Below are 18,945 nucleotides of genomic sequence, written 5' to 3'. Positions count from 1 at the left end.
CAGCGAGTAAAAAAAGTTCCAAATTTGGTACAGCTCCTTCAATGTATCCTTTATTTCATGTAAAACAAGAATGATCTCCAGAATTAATTTTTGGTGGAATGATTATATTTATTCATCCTCCTGAAAAACAAAAGCAAATTTAAAGATGCCCTGATTTCACCAGAAAGCAACAATAAACTACGGTAGATAAACAACAAAATTCTATTTTACTATTGACAGGGAATGAGGGAAAGAGAATACTGGCCAAAACATAGAGGAGGAAAAAATGTTTTGTACCCTGATTAGGGACTTTTACTAATTTGAGTAAGCTTTTAAGTAAATCAGATGCAATATATATATATATATATATATATAAATATATACATACAAAATCTAGATAAAATTGAAGGAATATCCTCCAGGTAACAAATAATTTTGGGGATAAACGTTTTTCACATGTCAGCGATGATATACTGAATACGTATATTGTATACACATAATATGAAGGTTTTCTATTTTTCCTTTTATTGTACACACATGTAACAAGTAAACAATGCTTGCACTTCATTTACAAATAATTAGTATCTTTACCTCTTTCTATTTTTTTCTTTTTACTAGATTTAATAAAAGTGTAATTGTTTTTCAAATTTATCAATATTAAATGTGCCATTGCTTTTAAGAAAAAGAAAATCTCATTCATTTCTGGGGGGAATAATTTTGACTTAATAATCATCCTGGAAAAAATCATTTTGGAGATAAATGTTTTTCATGTCAGCAATGATTTGCAGTTCCAACGATTGTTCAAAAGTTGTTTCAAGGAACAGTGTGTTTTATTTGACCACTGGATGTCTCTGTACTGGCTCATGCAACCAAAAAATAGTGCTAAAAAGCACAAGGAAGATTCCGAACTATGGCGACTCAAGTGACCGAACTGCAATATTTTTTTTGTTTTTCGGGTAACCACAGCAGTAAGATGCCAACTTTCTCTAGGTGAGGCAGATGCTAGGTCAAGTAATGCACACTTAGGTGATAGTTCATGTATTTTTGTTTATTTTTAATCTGTTTTTTGATTTTTATGTATGAATAAAATGTAACCAATTAGGGCACTAAATAATACAAAGTAATACCACACAATAATACACTTTAAAGTGTAAATGTTTTCTAATTCTGTCAACATTAAATGTATAGTTGCATTCATGGGAAAGAAATATCTGAAATGATAAGTGTTTTATTCATTGCTGTGTGAAATGTTCGTGTTTTGCGCATATAGAATAGAATAGAATATACCTTTATTGTCATTGTTACAAAATGGGTTAACGTATTGTGACAACGAAATTGGGCATGACAATCAAGTTTTACACCTTCACAGTGAGGTATGAGCCAAGAAGATAAAGGAACAGGGAAGATAAGGTTATAAAACAAGGGGGATAAGGCTATAGTGAGAATTTACATGGTATTTACACGAGAAATGTCGGCATGTGGGATGTTACATACAGTGTTATCGTGATACCGTTGGTATCGTAAGGGTTGTGCAATATTGCATTTGGTGCAAAAGTCATCATTGTGCAAAAAAAAATAGTCAGCATATGCATTGGTGCATATGCTACATTTCTAATGAATAGAATTGTTTTATTTTCATTGATTACAATGTTGTGCACATTTAGGATAAGATAAGACAGGCAATAAAACGCTCGGAGCTGAAGCGTAAATGTCATCCAGTCCTAAAGAATTTGCAGGAAAGGACAAAAACCTGCTTGATTCCTGAGGTTGATACCATCTAATATGCGTGCCGTCTTTCTTTTCTTGCGAGCCCAACAGCTGCAGATAACAAAGACGCAATTAGCTCCGGTCACTCGCTAATGCTGAGTGCGTGTGCAATTGCACATAAATCCATAAACACGTTCCGCCGCCAACTACGCCCTCCGCCCCTCGGATCATTCGGCGTACACTCGGCACGGATCCGTTTCTAGCTATGAAACTGTCTCTTTCGCGGCACAATCTTTCATTTTCATAACTCGCTCTGCCGTTAAGTCGCTTTGTTTACAAAAACGCTCGTCATCCCCTGCCCACACACGGGCCTCTTTGCTCTGAATTGCCACTTAGAGTTGAACGCTCCTCATGATAACAAATAAAGACCCGTTTAGCGTGAACTGGTGTGACCCGAGTTGACAGAAACGTGCAGGCGACGACCCCCGGTTACATGTGCAATTACCGAGGACCTTGGATGAAGAGTGCACGTGCTGGTAGGAGTCTACCTCAATGACTCATTCACCTTGAACGTGCGTACAAGGCTTCACCTAACTGAAGCTGAGCCAATCAGTCAGCCCAGTGTTTTCCATAGAATTATGTGAGACCCTGGTGGGTGGACATTTAGGGGGCTCTCCGCTATATAATTTTGTACATTTTAAATTCAAACGCATTAAGCGGTTGCATTTTTCGAGTATATTCAAGAAGCTAGATCTATAATGAATGTGTGACCTTGTAAACTACGGAATCTTGAATGCACTAATTATGAAATGCAATGACACAGAAAATACACACCAAGGCGTTTGTGATCATTTATATAATGAGAAATCTAAAAGTTACTTTGATTAATTTTGCAATTTACATATATTTAAACAAAATGCTACCATTCCTCACATTTTGCTCACCGGCAGTGTTTTCCATAGAATTATGTGAGACCCTGGTAGGTGGACATTTAGGGGGCTCTCCGCTATATAATTTTGTACATTTTAAATTCAAACGCATTAAGCGGTTGCATTTTTCAAGTATATTCAAGAAGCTAGATCTATAATGCATGTGTGACCTTGTAAACTATGGAATCTTGAATGCACTAATTATGAAATGCAATGACACAGAAAATACACACCAAGACGTTTGTGATCATTTATATAACGAGAAATCTAAAAGTTACTTTGATTAATTTTGCAATTTACATATATTCAAACAAAATGCTACCATTCCTCACATTTTGCTCACCGGCAGTGTTTTCCATAGAATTTTGTGAGACCCTGGTGGGTGGACAGTCTAGGGGTTCTAGGGGCAACAGCGCCCCTAACCAAGGAATAAATTTATGTACGTTTTAAATTCAACCGCATCAATCAGATGAAATTTTAGAGCAAAATCAAAAAGCCAGATCTAGGCTGAATGTGTGCCCTTGTAAACTATGGAATCACAAATACACTCGTTATGAAAGCAAATACAAACCAAGGCTTTTGCAATTATTCTTATAATGATAAATCTAAAAGTTGTTTTGATAAACTTCACATTTATATTTATCTAAATGAAAAGCTAACATTCCACATTTTTTTGCTGACACGTAAAAGGCAGTCTCTCCCAAAGACTTGTGAAACCCTGGTGGGTAGAGAATCTAGGTGTGTCCGAGGGCATGCCTCCCTGGAAGAATTTTTTGAACATTTTTTAAATTCTAATGCATTTTCAAATATATCACTATATGTTTTAATAATCCAAGTTTATGAGACTCTGGCGGGACCAATAAATCCCTGGGGAGCCCGCCAGATTATTCCTATGGTATGGGAGATACTGCAGAACCTCTGCCTCCCCCAGCCACCCAGTCTGCAGGATTCACCACCAGTTGACTGCAGGGATGCTAGGAGAATGTGGCACTCTACTGGGGTTCACGCTGCGGCGGGTGTCTTGTATTCTCCGCAGTGTAAGTGGCAGGGAATCCCTCCACTGTGCTGCAGGTGTGAAAAGACCGTTTTGGGACAAAGTGGTGGGGGAATCAATGCTATGTACGGAGCAGTGACACGGATGAAGTACATCTATTCATCCATTTCCCTGGCCTTTTATCCTCATGAGTTTTATAGGGATTGTTGGAGCCTATCCTTGCTGTCTACAAATAGTAGGCAGAGTACACTCTGAACTGGGTGCCAGTCAATCACAAACTTGAAGTACAGTAGACCCCTGGGATATGACATGAATCCGTTTTGAGAAGGGATCGCAAAGAGAAATTGCTGTATAGCTAGGGGTAGAAACCTTTTGGGAATTGGCTGATGCATTAAAAAACATTATTATTAAAATTGTAAAATACTATAGGGCAGTGGTTCTAAAGTAGTGGGGCGGCCCCCCCTGGGAGGGCACGAGACTCCGTTAAGGGGGTGCAGACATGTTTGACTTTCGGGAACATTTCTTTAGAAACTTTCCCAGAATAAAATGCAATAACACCTGCACTACACTAGGCAAAAAGATGATGGGTCCCAAGCCTTGCGGTGATGCTAAAGGGAGAAGTGAAAACATGATAACCATGGAAACAAAGCTTGTGATTATCAAGAAAAACTAAAAAGCACAGGAATCGCTAGCATTGCTAATTTGCATGGCCATAACTAATGGATGATTGGGACAATTGTTTAAAATAAGGAGTCGATTAAAGCAAGGAAATCTTCTAAGGCAGATGTCTCCTAGGTTTTTCAAGCTGATAACTACTTTTTGTTACTAATTAGCACAAAGGACATTCAGTTGGATATGCATTTTTACATTGACAACTTATGTTATTAATGTGATTGTTACGATCAGGTTATCTAATTCAAGAGACTTCTACTTATCAATGACCTGTATGAATGAAACCTGTCCACAGAAGGAAAGACAGATTCAAAACTTTTCTAGATGAGAAAGACCAAAAATCTCTCTCAGCACCCCAGAGACAGGATTGTTTACCTGTACATATGTGGAATGGGCTACAAAATCCTTAGCAAGAAACTAGGAATTAAAGTAACAACTATATGTGCAATTGTGATTAAAAAAAAGTAAGAAGTAATCATGACCATCAATAGACCTCAGTCTGATACTCCAAAGAAGCTTTCTCCTCGTAAAGGGTGGCAATGATCATGTGAACTGTGGGAAGATGCCCTGCAAACACTCAACAGGAATTGGTAAATGACCTCAAGGCAACTGGAACCACTGTCACCAGGACGACTATTGGTAACACTTTGTGCCGCAATAGACTAAAATCCTGCAGTTCCCAAAAGGTAGCCATTCTTAAGAAGGTACATGTGGCAACTTGCCTAAAGGTTGCCAATGATCACTACAAAGATGCGCAAAGTGATTGGGATAATGTCCTGCCGTCAGATGAGATCAAATTTGAACTATATGGTCTAAATCAACCCGTCATGTGTGGAGGAAGAAAAATGCTGCCTATGACCTAAAGAACACTGTGCCCACCGTCAACTATAAAGGTGGAAACTTCATGTTTTTGGGGTGTTTCTCTGCCAAAGGCACAGGGCTACTATCATTGAAAGAATAGAATGAAGATGTCTTTTTTAGTGGGCAAATCAAATAAGTTGGCAAGGGATCAACAACTTTTTACTGCCACAGTATTTTAAAAATGAAATAATACATTTTACCATAAAACTATTAAATAAGCAAATTAATCTGCCATTGGAGCAAGATATACTTGATAACAGGATCATTCAACGCATTTCATTACCACTTTTCTTTAACGTCCTATTTTGTTGCAGTGTCATCAATCTTGCTCCAAAATGGATAATAACTACCTAAATAAACTGCATTTCTGACAAGGTGTCACCCTAATAATATGAGAAACCCAATGCTAAATGCCAAGCCAACCTAAAAATGAGAACTGAGTGTGCTGTAGTTTGCCACTTGATATCTATGTATTGTTAGCTTAAGGGTAACTGTAACTCAAATAAATATACTGGTATATGTTCTCAGCCTTGAGTATACTGCTTTTATATAAATGGGAAGCCTTGGAACCACGCAAGCACATTTCCCCATATCGATCGTAAATGATGGATTCCGTGAAGTGGCAAAATCAAAACAGAAGACAATGTTACCGAGATACTCCACATTCACGCTGTTATTTCCAAGCCGCTGCAGCAGCTTGCCTTCGCCGGAGCATTTAGATACACAGAGAAAACAATGCCCTGTTTTATGCAATGATTGATGTTTCTAGCACTCACAGGTATCATGTGACCGAGTAAATGGATACGAAGAAACGCTTCTGATGTGTTGTCTCCAGCAAAAACGCCGCTGATTATATCATAGTGTCTAATGGTGCCGGGACACGATGGGCACCATTACGTATAATAATGGCTTTGCTCTCAATAGCTGGGTTAACGTGAAGACTTTTTGTTATTTCCAATCCAAATTATTCCCAAAGGAGATACACGGTCACTTGTTTACATGAGACATGATACATTACGTTCTGATGTTTATATGCTTCTCTTGGGACACTTGAACAAGATCATGTGATTTATCAAGAGTGGGTTCCCCCATAACGTACAGTACTACAGCAGATCCCTGGGTTACCGCAGACTCAGCTTATGATATTGTCATGTTAGGATGTGTAACACGATGTTTTTTCGGCCCGTCATCACACCATTTTTCCCACAATAACACTAACAACAAATTATATTGCGTGCCCAAAAACCAAGAAGATTCAAACTTGCAAAATAAACCTTAATCTGTTTAGGTATGGGTCCCAAAACTTGCTGTGAGGTTTTGAGTTGTTCCTTGCCTGCATGTTGGTTTAAGATCAGGTAATTATGTCATTGTAATCCTGTGGAGTCCTTTGAGACATTTTTGTGATTAAGGGCTAAATAAATAAATGTGACTTGACTTGACAGTGATGGTAAGGGAAAAAGCAAGAAGTGATAATAATTGAAACGAACCTTGAGATGGTAATAAAAAAAAAAACAAGGAATAGGGCCATAACCAATCTATAATCGGGGCAGTTATTAAATCGGCAAAGTCTCATGGGGGCATTACACACCTCGCAAGTGGAAACTTTAAGATAAATATTATTGCTTTGTATTTGACAAAATGTTTTAGTACTCGAATCCGTGTTTAACACAGATCCAGAGCTATGTACTACTTTGTCATTTTCACATTTTCACCTGGGGTACCAGGGGTTCAGAACGCATTAACTAGTTACCATAAGTTTTTCTCCCTCGCCATACACAACAATTTCACCTTACAATCCCCACCTCAGAACGGATTAATGATGTATCCCGGGGCTCTGCTTTATACCACTCCTCTGATAAGAAATGAAATGTCATTCAAATTGAGCCGTTACATTCCGATTGAGGTTTATAGATGCAGCCTTTAGGAATTCCTTGTCGTCCCAAAACAGTGTTGTGAAAAAGTATTTCCCCCCTTCCTGATTTCAGTTTTTGCATATTTATCACTCACAAAGGTTTCACATCATCAAACCAATTCTAAAATCACACAGAACACACACACACACCAAGAAATACATAATGCAGTTTTAAAATGTTGAGTCCATTTATGAAAGGAACAAAAAATTCTGACCCTATGTTAAAAAGTAATTGCCCCCTTTTGATAAATTACAAAGAAACTGTGACTGTGTTCAATTCCACAGATCACACCCAAAATTGATTGCTATAACCTGTGTTGAATCAAGAAATTACTTAGACAAAGTGAAGTAGGGTACAAAATCTCAGGAATGCAATTGACATGCCACAATCCAAAGACATTCCAAAAGAAATTTCAAAAAAGTAATTGAAATCTATCAGACTAGAAAAGGTCACAGCCGTTTCCAAGGCTGGATAGCTCCATAAATGGAGTGCAACGACGGCTCATCCGGGAAGTTACAAAAGAACCTCTAAAAACATCCAAGGAACTGTAGGGCTTGCTAGCTGCAGTTAAGGTCAGTGTTCATGACTCTACTATAAGAGACACACTGGCAAAAATGGCATCCATGGGAGAGTTCCCAGACGAAAACCACTGCTGTCATAAAAGAACACAAAACATTTTCTTGATTTTCCCCAAGACTTTTGGAGAATCATTCTGTGGACTGATGAGGCAAAGATTTATTTTTTTGTAAGGTGCACAGCCCGTAACAACTGGCCTAAAAATGACACAGCATTTGACAAAAATAACATGATGAACAGTAAAGGATGGTGGTGGCAGTATTATGGTATGGGGCTGCTTTTCCTGCCTCAAGACCAGGACAACTTGCTGGGGTTGACGGAACAATGAATTCTGGTGGTTACCAGAAGATGCCGAAGCAGAACGTCCGGCAATCAGTCTGTGCCATCAAACTCAAGTGCTTTTTAATCATGCAACAGGACAAAGATCGGAAACACGCCAGCATGTCCAACTCTAAATGGCTCCCCAAAAAATAAAATGACATTTCTGAAGTGGCCAGGTCAGAGTCCAGAATTTTAATCCAATTGAGATGCTTTGGTATGACCTTAAACAGGCAATTCATGCTAGAAAATCCTCCAAAATGGAAGATTTGAAACAATTTTGCAAAGAAGAGTCGGACAAAATTCCTCCATAGTGTTGTGAAAGACTCATTACCAATTATTGTAAACGTTTGATTTCTGTAATTGCTGCTAAAGATGGGGAAACTCGCTATCAGGTTCAGGGGGCAATTACTTTTTCACATAGTACCAGATAGGTTTAAATTTTTGTGCCTTAATAAATAGAATCAACATTTCAAAACTGCATTTTATATTGCCTTGGGTTGTCTCTGTGTGATATTCAAATTGGTTTGATGATCTGAAACATTTGCGAGTGATAAATATGCAAAAAAATACAGGAATCAGGAGGGGGGCAAATACTTGTTAACGACACTGTACGTGGTTCCATGTAAACAAGTCTAGTTCAGTAAGCAGAATAGCTGATAAAAATGACACAAAATTCTGACTGATTTTCTTATAGGATTCCTTTGTGAAAAATTTGCAGCTCCCATCGACTGTCTTCTCAAAGCCTTTGCTCTCTGTAAGAAACGACAGGACCTTGCATATCACTGTCACGTGACCCGGTGATACTGCGGAGGCTGAGTAGATGTTAAAAAGCCCGAAGAGCTGTCGATAAAATCCGTAGTTTACGACATTCAATTCATCAATCCGCCGACAGCAGCCGTGTGCGTCTAAGGAAATCAATTGAATTGGTCTTACGTGGCTTTCAATCGGCTTACACAGCAGATTTTTATTTTCCCAATTTTGATTTGGCAAGTGTTTATCCGGGGAATAAAATGTCATTTTAAATGACAACAACTGACATAAGGAAAATGCAGAAATGATCAACAGGCAAAACAACCAATGTCATATTGATTATGTTATCTATTCTACAAATGTATCATAGAAGGAATAACTTATGTGAAATTATGCCTTTAAAGGAATAGAACAGAGACACTACTAATTATTTATGCTTTAAGAATGAAATATTCAACTACTAATTCTACAAGACCTCCAAAATTGACAATTTTTCTTTTTGTCGAACAATTACAATTTCAGCACATATTTTGGTCAATCATTTTAAGAAAAAGCAATTAAGCATGTACCAGGGTTGTAATGGTTTAGAATTTTGTATTCGTTTCTACTTTTGTTTGAACTTAATTTTAATCACTTTTTTTAACGTTTAGTTTTCAGTATACCAATAGTATTCATTTATTAGTGATTTTTGTATCAATAGTCATAGAAAAGTGCATGAATAGTGGATAAACAGTGTATTTAATCCACAAACGGCTGCATAAAAAATACATTATGGGGTTGGGTTATTCATTTTCCTTCAGAAATATAAAAAATTCATTTGGATTGTTCGAAAAATCTGATTTCTGATCCCAGTTGGGATATTCCTTGCATTTAAAGGGTCGTTAAAAAAGTACAAGCATGTTTAATGCTGACCTTGGCCTGGGCCGTGAATATATTGTCAAACAAACTAGTCCATGGTGGAGAAAAGTTTGGGGACCACTGGTGTGGATGACTAATAGTATAGATAAGGCATGTCAAAAGTCCGGCCCGGGGGCCATTTACGACCCATGATCAAATTTTTACTTGCCCGCGTCCTCTGTCATAAAATTAATAATATGTGGCCCGCCAGTAATGTTGACCGCTGAATAAAATAAATTTATACCAAAAAATATAACAAAATTCACCATTTCACTAGATGATGGCAGTAGCCCATTGGCCACCTTACTCTTGGCTTTCTGTGAGAAATCGAGCCCACCCCCATTTCACCAAAATCTGAAACATCTGGGTCTGCCTAATTTGCCGAGAGACTGTGGCTGTTTTCCTTATCGAGGCACAGCCTAACGAAACATGCTGACTAAAAAAAGCTTACTAGAAACAAACGCTGTGAAAAGGTGAAGCAACTGGATGCTGTTTTAACGGCGCTTTTTAACGGGACCCTTCGAGTCAAATGAAAATGCAACAACGGGGAGCTACGAGGTCCAGAAACTGATCGCCAAGCACTGCAAACCTTTCACAGAGGGTGATTTTTTTTTTTTTTTAAAGACTGCTCAAAGAATGCCAGGCTGAATAGTTGACCCGCACACATTTTCAGCTAACCAAATCTGGCCCGCTTCCTGAAAAGTGTGGACATCCCTGGTGTAGATTACAAAAACAAAATCACAAAATGACATTTGCAGGCACTATAAAAACACTCCTCGGCTTTCTTGTGATTTGAGTGCAGCGATAGCATGTGGGAAGACGCTGTCTGAGTCTGTTTGCTGTGGTCCTGATAGACCCAGCAGCGCCTGCCAGAAGCAGCAGGTCAAAGAGGAAGCGGGCAGGGTGGATGTTGTCATTTGTGATTGCTTCAGCTCTTCCTCGGTAACGAGACGTGAAGATGTCCTTCACGGTGGAAGGGGAGTGGAGGGAAATGACCGTCTGCGCTCTCTTGACCGCCGCTCTCTCAAACCGCTTTCGTTATTTGCAGTGTTGTGGGAAGACCACACCGAAACGCGGTTGGTCAGGATGCTCTGACTGAAAGGTCAAGTGGGAGAAGGTCATTAGCGGATTTAGGAGGATGTTGTTTTTCCTCCAGGAGCTTTCGTGCCTCCTCAATGCCAGTTAAGAAGTTTACAAATGAGATTGTAGTGTTCAGGGAACTATGTGTATAGAATCTGAATTAAACAAACACATCTCTGGGTCATTCTCAGGAGGCTTCCATTTTGTTGTCTGAAAATGACATCACAAAGGGCTTAGCTTGTAGATATCACAACTCTAGAAAGCAGGTAAGCAGTAATAGGTGTTACGGGAGTATTTAGGACAGGGGTCACGAAAGTTGTGGCCACGGGCACCAGGGCCATTGTGATTTTCTATGACTTTTCTAAAGCTGTCATGATGTTTTAGTGATTGATTGATGCTATTTTAGAACTACTTCTGATTACAAACTGGTAATAACGTAGTGACAACACAGCATTACAATGGTGTTTTTTAAATTGATATCACTTTACGCTATATAGAAACAAAAAAAGTAGTTTAGGGTTTCTGACCCCCTGCAACTGGTGGCACGGAGAAAAGCGCTCAGATACAGGTTAATTTCTCTGATTACTGTATTTCATATTCAACAAACAGTGTAATTTGGTGTTTAAGTATATTATCCGTCTAAGGTGGTTGGGGGCACACAGAATATACTGCTTATTTTGAAGATTAATATTTTTATTAATATGAAAGTCACAAAGAATAAATGTTTTTCTTTCTTCATTTTTGTATGCTGTATTTTTCCTACTCTGTTTATTACTATTTATTTGGGTTGTTTAATTTTTTGTAATGGGGCTGTTTAAGTAGACAGCTTGTGGTTTTGGGGTTTCCGCCGTTTATTTAGCAAATTCCTTTTAAGGAATCACATTCAGAAGCGGCTGTTCACTATATTATACATCTATCCATCCATCCATTATCTGCACCGCTTATCCTCAGTAGGGTCGCAGGGTTGCTGGAGGCCATCCCAGAAATCATCGGGCAGTGGGCAGGGGACACCCTGAACTGGTTGCCAGCCAATCGCAGGGCACACAGGGACAGACAGGTCACTCGCTCATTCACACCTAGGGACAATTTTGGCCGGCCAATCCACCTGAAATGCATGTCTTTGGAATGTGGGAGGAAACCGGAGTGCCCGGAGGAAACCCACGCAAGCAAAAAATTACCTTTTGTCATTATTTAGTTCAAAGGTGCATACAGTCGCTGTTATGTGAAGAAAAACTCCAATCTCCAAAATACGTTTTGTTTTTCAGGAGGTTGAAAAAAATAATAATTAAAAAACACAAAGAATTCCACTTGATAATCAGTGATATATTTTTTTGTAGCCAAAGCATGTGTTAAGTATTGGAGCAGATATATACTTTTTTACATGATAAAAAAAAATGATACATTTAATATTTTGAAAATGATTACACTTTAAATACCCCTTTAACAAACTATTAAGAGACTATTTCGATCCGGGGTCACCAATGTGGTACTCATGGGCACCAGGTATCTCCCAAAGATCAACCAAGTAGACCACGAACCAGTTCTGAAATCACTGCTGATGGGTCATTGGCATTTTCTAGGAAGCTTGATTTCTAACTGGCATGAGAAATCATTGTCATGATAAGTGCATTAAACACAAATCAATTCTTCCAAAATAATTTTTAAAATTAGCCTAAAAGATATTTGAAAATAATTCAGTTACCTTATACTAGGCAATTTTTTAGTGGTTGCCTGAGCCTATTTTAACCCTACTTTTAATGATTAAAGCCTGGTAATAACATAATAGTATCATAGTAACGACATAGTACTAACGTTTTATGTTGTTATTTAGGGATGCATATCACGCTGGTAGCTCTTTGTTCTAATCAGTAACAAAATAATAGCACTTAACTTCAAAAAGGTTAGTGACCCCTGAATTAGATGATCAGTGAAATTTTGGAGATGTTTTTTTCACGTGGCAGCGACATATCGTATACCCCTTCTCTTCCTCGTATGTAGTGCTGATTGAGACTACAGACCGCTCCAACATTTGACTTGCTTCTCCGTGGTCTATACTTGTACGTGCTTTAGGAGTGTCTTGTAATCAATTTGGTTTAACCTCCCCTGCCAGCGACCCGAATGCAGACAAACGCTATCGGAAACGAATGACTGGAAGACTTCCGTGTTGGCAGCATTTCAGTTGCCACTCACTGACAGTATGAATGCGAGTGTGAATGCTTGTCTGGCTCATTATGTGCCCTGCGATTGACTGGCAGATTGGGAGTCTGCCTTTCACCATTCTGCTGCAATAGGCTCTATTTGACAGAAGACCATAAAAGAGACACAGATAACGGCTAAATATGACATCGCAGTTTTAAGCCTGATAGAAAAAAAAGGTCCTGATAATTTGTCTCTTGATACCACGCTATAATGTTCAAGCAGCATTTATGCTCCTCATTAAAATATATTTTGATTTGCTATAGAGGTAGTAGCACAACTTGGTTGTCTCTCCTCTGTACATCTTCATAATAAACGTGAGGCACTGGAGAGCTTGGCCATAATCAGTCGCATCGCTTAGGCTGTGTACAGGCTGTAGGATTGTACAGGCTTCGGAACTTTAAGTCAGGTCAAGTCATGTTTATTTGTATAGCCCCTAATCACAAAGAGTCTTAAAGGGCTGCACAGACCACAGATTATTGCAAACCACTGACTATTATGACACCATCACCTGATCTAAAACCTAAATGAGGGCAAATAATGCACAGATACACAGATATTGTGAACTTTACCAAATAGTTTTGTTTGATTTATAGAATGTTTTTTCCCACATGTGTTTGAGCTCTACAGCCATAATTGGCCAGACATTACATTTGTCTGATGTACTTTGTTCTTAGCCAAGGCACGTATGACATTAATTTGACTCACTGGTTCAACAAGGAGAAGTGCCATACTTTCACGAAATGAAAACAGCTGCAATCATACACACTTTCTCCAACGTCTTTGTAAGTGTTATGGTGCTCATAACAATTTCTTGTCATTATACTTATCACTGACAAAGTAAGTATTGGAGACATGCTTACTGATGTTGTATAATCAGTAAGCTATTACTGTTAGTTATTGGTCCATCTAAGTCCCGTGACTTATTCTCTAAAACTGCTGTGAACATCGACAATTGCCACATCACACAGAGCGACTCACTTAAAAATTTAGGTGTCATATTTGACCCCGTTCTGTCCTTTCAAACACATGTGAAGAAAATTACTAGAACCGCTTTCTTCCATCTTCGTAACATTGCTAAAATTCGTCCTATACTTTCTCAGTCGGATGCGGAAATCATAATTCACGCGTTTGTTACCTCCCGTCTCGATTACTGTAATGCACTACTTTCCGGTCTTCCGATGACCAGACTCAAGAGTCTTCAGCTGGTACAAAATGCTGCAGCGAGGCTTTTAACTAGGACAAAAAAGTACGATCACATCACCCCAATTTTGACTAACCTGCATTGGCTCCCTGTTAGCCTAAGATGCGATTTTAAGGTTCTCCTATTACTATACAAAATCATACATGGACTTTCCCCCTCATATCTTTCAGATCTGATTTCCCCCTATGTCCCGGCCCGAAGCCTTCGTTCTGAGAGCGCCGGTCTCCTGGTGATCCCAAGAGCCAAGAAGTGTTCCGCTGGTTCGAAAGCGTTCTCCATCCGGGCACCGGTGTTGTGGAATGCTCTTCCCCCTGAGATCCGATCTGATGCCTCAGTGGACATGTTTAAGTCCAAGCTTAAAACTCACTTCTACTCTATAGCATATGAATAACCTAAACTTCTTATATGTAATAACTTGTGAAGCCCTTTGAGACTATTTGTGATTAAGGGCTATACAAATAAAAATGACTTGACTTGACTAATGTTATTGTAATTGTATGCACACATGAAGAAACATAAAAATAATTTGATTTTGCAATTGTTTCTTTCTATTTCTAAAACCAGCATGCAGGTAAAGAAAGAAAAGTTAGAAGTTATCAGTCTACAGAAGCAGGCATCAGTATGAAAAAACAGTTACTGTGCATCCCAAATAACAATCCTTTTTATTTTAATGCCATTCTCCAACCTCCATTGTAGACCATTGGAGTTAGCATGGTATGATCACAATGACGGGAAAACGAACATAGGTTTCATTAATAAAACCCGCTATATTCCTTGTTTTTTTTCTAGAGAGGAAAAATAGATACTGTACAACCGTGAGCGTCTTCATTGTCTATCTATTTGTTTCATTACACTATTTATCCCTGAATACACTTGTAAAACATGCACACTGAATATGGATGCTAACTATAGCACGTCAATTACCACTTGCGTTGTGTTAGCATTAAGCTAAATTTCTAAGACAAAGCTATTCTCTTTTAATAACCATTTTTTCATAATTTTAAGTTAACTTAAACTTTAAATCTTTATATATGAAAAGTAGTTGGTTATTGGCATATCAGTATTGTGCATCGCTAGAATTAAACTACAATTGCTTTATTTAGCTGGTAAGGTTCTACCTGTCCTATGTTAAAACGAAAAAAGAAGAGACTGCTATTGAGACAGCAATTTAATAGCAGACATGCAGAAATCTACTACTACTTCCACCGCAAATCCAATCCAGTGTATTATTTTGAAAATAACTACAATCCTACTTTTCAAAGCCAACAGAACACACATGCTTCCCGACTCAGTCGTATTAGACAATGGTCTGATTTTAGGAAGCAATTGCCATCACTGATGCAAGGGAATGGTTATGGAACACAGCCCGATTAATGACCGAGTTACCAGAAGCCACACAGACAAAAGCCAGGGCCGATCGGGCAGCCTGTCGCTTCCCTCCTGTTGATCTTGGCCTGGCAGCTCGGACTGCAGCGGAGAAGCCCGATCAATAGTGCACACTAAAGCTATTCTCACCCAGGATAAACACAAGCATGCCTCCACATTAGCCTGCCCGCCAACAATTCTGGATTGAGGGTTACATCAGCGTCGCTGTCAGGTGCGGACACAAGCCGCTGGAGATGCTATTGTCCACCTTGCTTGGTCTCTATGGGTTTAGTCATGGATCAATGAAAGCAAACAGGCTTGCTTGAAACATGAAAACGTAAAAAAAGAATTGCGGTGGATCCTTGGTTCATGGCGATGTTGCATTCCTTTGGTAGCAATGTCCATTTTTGTACATTCAGTGATATGTAAGACTTCAAAGCAATACTGAGAAACGTACGTGCAGTTATACATTTCAGGGTTTTGATCATCCATCAATATACAGTGTACGTTTCTTTTGGTTAGCGGAATACAAGCACATTGTGTAGACACATGATACTCCCTTTTAGGGAACAGAGGAAACAAGCATGTTACTTTTTTTGAATTTTGTGAATGCCATGAATGAAATTATTCTAGAAGTGAAATGAGGAAGTTATGTCTATTTACATAATGATGTCAATTCCTCTCACCTTTGTAATTGGAATTCTTGCAAAAGCCATGTATACTTTGTAATTCGCTTGTCTCTAGGCATGTAAAGCAGTCGTTCAGATTTCTTCAAAAATCCATTATTCAGTTTCCAATTGGATTATTGCCTGCATGTAAATGTAGTCAATGTTAAGCTTTTTTTAGTTTTAAACCACCAATTTTTGCAATATATTGTTTTATTGCAAATTGATATTTTAAGCCTGAATTAAAGAACTAAAACATTTTATGAAAGTGAAAAACTAAGGTAAAAGGCTCCTTACGCGCAGTACTGAATAAAGTGTGATGCCCATCAGAGAACAGCAGATAAACGTAACGCGATGTAGGATTGTGATACGATTCTACGATGCAAGCAGTAATCCCCTAGGCATGCCATGTCACGTTCAAAGACTGCCGCTAAGGTTATGGAAGCTTCCTTGGTGGCAAAAGTTCGTCCAAATACAAAATTTGTTCTACGGACAGACAATTGATTTAAATTACAGTTTGACCCCGTCCCTTAACACGGGTAGTTCATTCACCGACTGTGAAGGCTCTGTTTTTTTTTCCCTGTATTTTTTCCATTACCATTTGCTGCCATTTAAATTGTGGCATTGAAATTGACTGCTCCGTCATTTTATTCGGCCTGTTCTGATCATTCAAATTCCAAACGAGATTGTGAAAATCATCCCCCTTCCCGTCCCCACCAGCTCATTGCAATTCCATTATTTTTTTCAACAAATGGACAAGCTTGTCTCTCATCTCGACCCCGACCTTGTGCGCTTCCTCAGCTTCACAACCTGCCGAACGCTTAAATCGAACTGCATCGAGTTTGAAGCTGCCTTCTGGCCGCTCTGCTTTTTTCTTTTCAGATGTGCTCCAGTTGGGTATATTTAGAGCACCCCTCATCAAGAATTTACCTCGAGATGGAAAATAAAAGCTCGGTGAGACAGGGCGAGTCCTTTTACCTGCTCGGGACGTGCATGACCCTGTAGGGGCTGGGCCACATTTATGGTGACATTGCTCCTTTACCGTAAATAAGTTGAGGAGCTCCTAGCGCTAAGTGGCTCATGAATATTTAACCGCCGAGGAAGTGTGTTTATTTTTTGCCTGCGAGTGTGATTTGTTCTTCCCGATAAAGACCAGACCACCCCTGGACTCCGGAGGACTCTCACCTGAAGCCGTCCATCCGTCCCCATCCACATCTACCCCTTCCCTCCAAATTCCCCTTGTCTGATGATCCCTCTAATTGGCGCAAATAACAACAGACTGTGCAGCGCTTAGGACAATTGCATTATCACTTTTCCAACCCTGCCGCCTCCTCCCCATCTTCCACCCTCCAAGCCATGCCGCCCTATAAATAAGCTTCCGCCTCTGCCTGCCTTCTCCATCCTGCTCTGCCTCCTACTCCTGCACATATACATACTGCCAAACAGCATCATAAATCAAGCGATGGGAGGATGGGTGCCGAGAGGTGGTGGTTGGGAGGGGAGTTGGGGGGTGCACGCACACATCTTAACACGTATCCTCTGTGACATCTTGCCTGCACACTATGGAAGAGTCTCGGTGACCACACATCCCCAGCTTTCTTAAAAGCAAGAAGAACAACATCACACAAAGCATGTCTTGTCCTTCTCTACAACACAAACCATCACTTCTGCAGGACACCCTTCATTCCCCTTCCTCCTCGTCCCAACCCCCCATCCCTCTGCCCCCCCTACTTTTTTCCGCAATGAGCGAGCAAGAGAAGTGGCGCTTACTCAGTCTCCTGGAGCCGATGCATCCCATGGTGTATTCACAAAGGCCCTGGATACAAGCATGGAAGAGTTAGCCAGACGCCGTGCATGCTCCCTCTTCCTCCTGCGACTCTCTTCCTCTTCACTAGGATTTTTTCCTCCTCTTCTCCAGTGCTTTCTCTTCTCTCCTGCGCTTGCCCGGCCACTGGTCCGTCCTACCTCTCTCTCTCTGTTTTCTCTCTCTCTCTCTCTCCATCCGTCGCTCTCTCCGGTGCAGTGTCTTGGATCCGGTTAGTAAGTCAGTATGCCTGGAAGCGATAGACGACTAAATAAAGAAGCGTGGCGGCTTTAGCAATGTCAATACAGCCTGCAAGTTTCAATGCAAATGTATTCTTTGGCTGAAATATGCCGTTTGGGGTTTGTGTGTGTAAAGAAAAACAACAATTACATCGACTGGGTACGTCCGTGTTAGGTTGCCACGAGGGGGGATCAATTGCACAATGCCCAAAGTGGCCGGCTGCCATTGTTGTGGATATCGCTACACTGCTGTAATATTATTGAGTAAAATGGGGAGAAGGGGTTCCTCTCTTACTCTGCCTCTTGTGCACACTCAGCCTGACAATGCACAGCAGCTGCTTCCCTCTCTCCTCATGAATACACCGTTAGAATTTCTAAGACCCTTAACAGAAGAGGGTTGTCCTCCCTTGTCCACGATATTGATCTGCCCGACAATCTGAGTATTATCCCCAATCTTCTCCTCTGACACCCACATGATACCTACAACTTCCCTCTCTCGTCTCATTCCCATTTTGTCCCAGTCTTCCCACCTTCTCAAATGTGACAAGTGTGCACTTCAAAAAAAAATACAATCCTACCCCATTGGCAGATTGTTTTTCTCAATTTAAGAGCTTGTTTTGTAATTAACACAACAAAATATACTTAAAATAAGCAGACATGCCTTTTCTAGGCTTGGGTGGGTCATTATCTATTTAGTTTTCTTATTTTTTTACTGTTGTAGAGAAAAAAATCATTGTTATTTTTCACTCAGTTTATCCAAACACAAGGTGATAATAAATTTAAGTTTAACAAC

At 39.7% G+C, this 18,945-nt stretch overlaps 1 protein-coding gene across 5 annotated transcripts in view; it reads right to left on the bottom strand.

The window, feature by feature from the left end:
- fam131bb (family with sequence similarity 131 member Bb) overlaps window positions 1–18,102 on the bottom strand; it is a 73,349-nt gene extending 55,247 nt beyond the window's left edge. For all 5 annotated transcript variants that reach the window (XM_088326872.1, XM_088326874.1, XM_088326875.1 and 2 more), the window contains exon 1: window positions 17,880–18,102. In XM_088326872.1, the coding sequence (XP_088182998.1) occupies window positions 17,880–17,907 (28 nt within the window). In that variant the 5' untranslated portion in view covers window positions 17,908–18,102. The remainder of the gene's footprint in view (window positions 1–17,879) is intronic.
- Between the last annotated feature and the right edge of the window lie 843 nt (window positions 18,103–18,945).

The sequence above is a fragment of the Urocampus carinirostris genome, chromosome 2 (assembly GCF_059441175.1).
Source record: "Urocampus carinirostris isolate Australia breed hairy pipefish chromosome 2, RoL_Ucar_1.0, whole genome shotgun sequence".
NCBI lineage: Eukaryota > Metazoa > Chordata > Actinopteri > Syngnathiformes > Syngnathidae > Urocampus > Urocampus carinirostris.
This window is presented reverse-complemented; position numbering and strand designations above follow the sequence as displayed.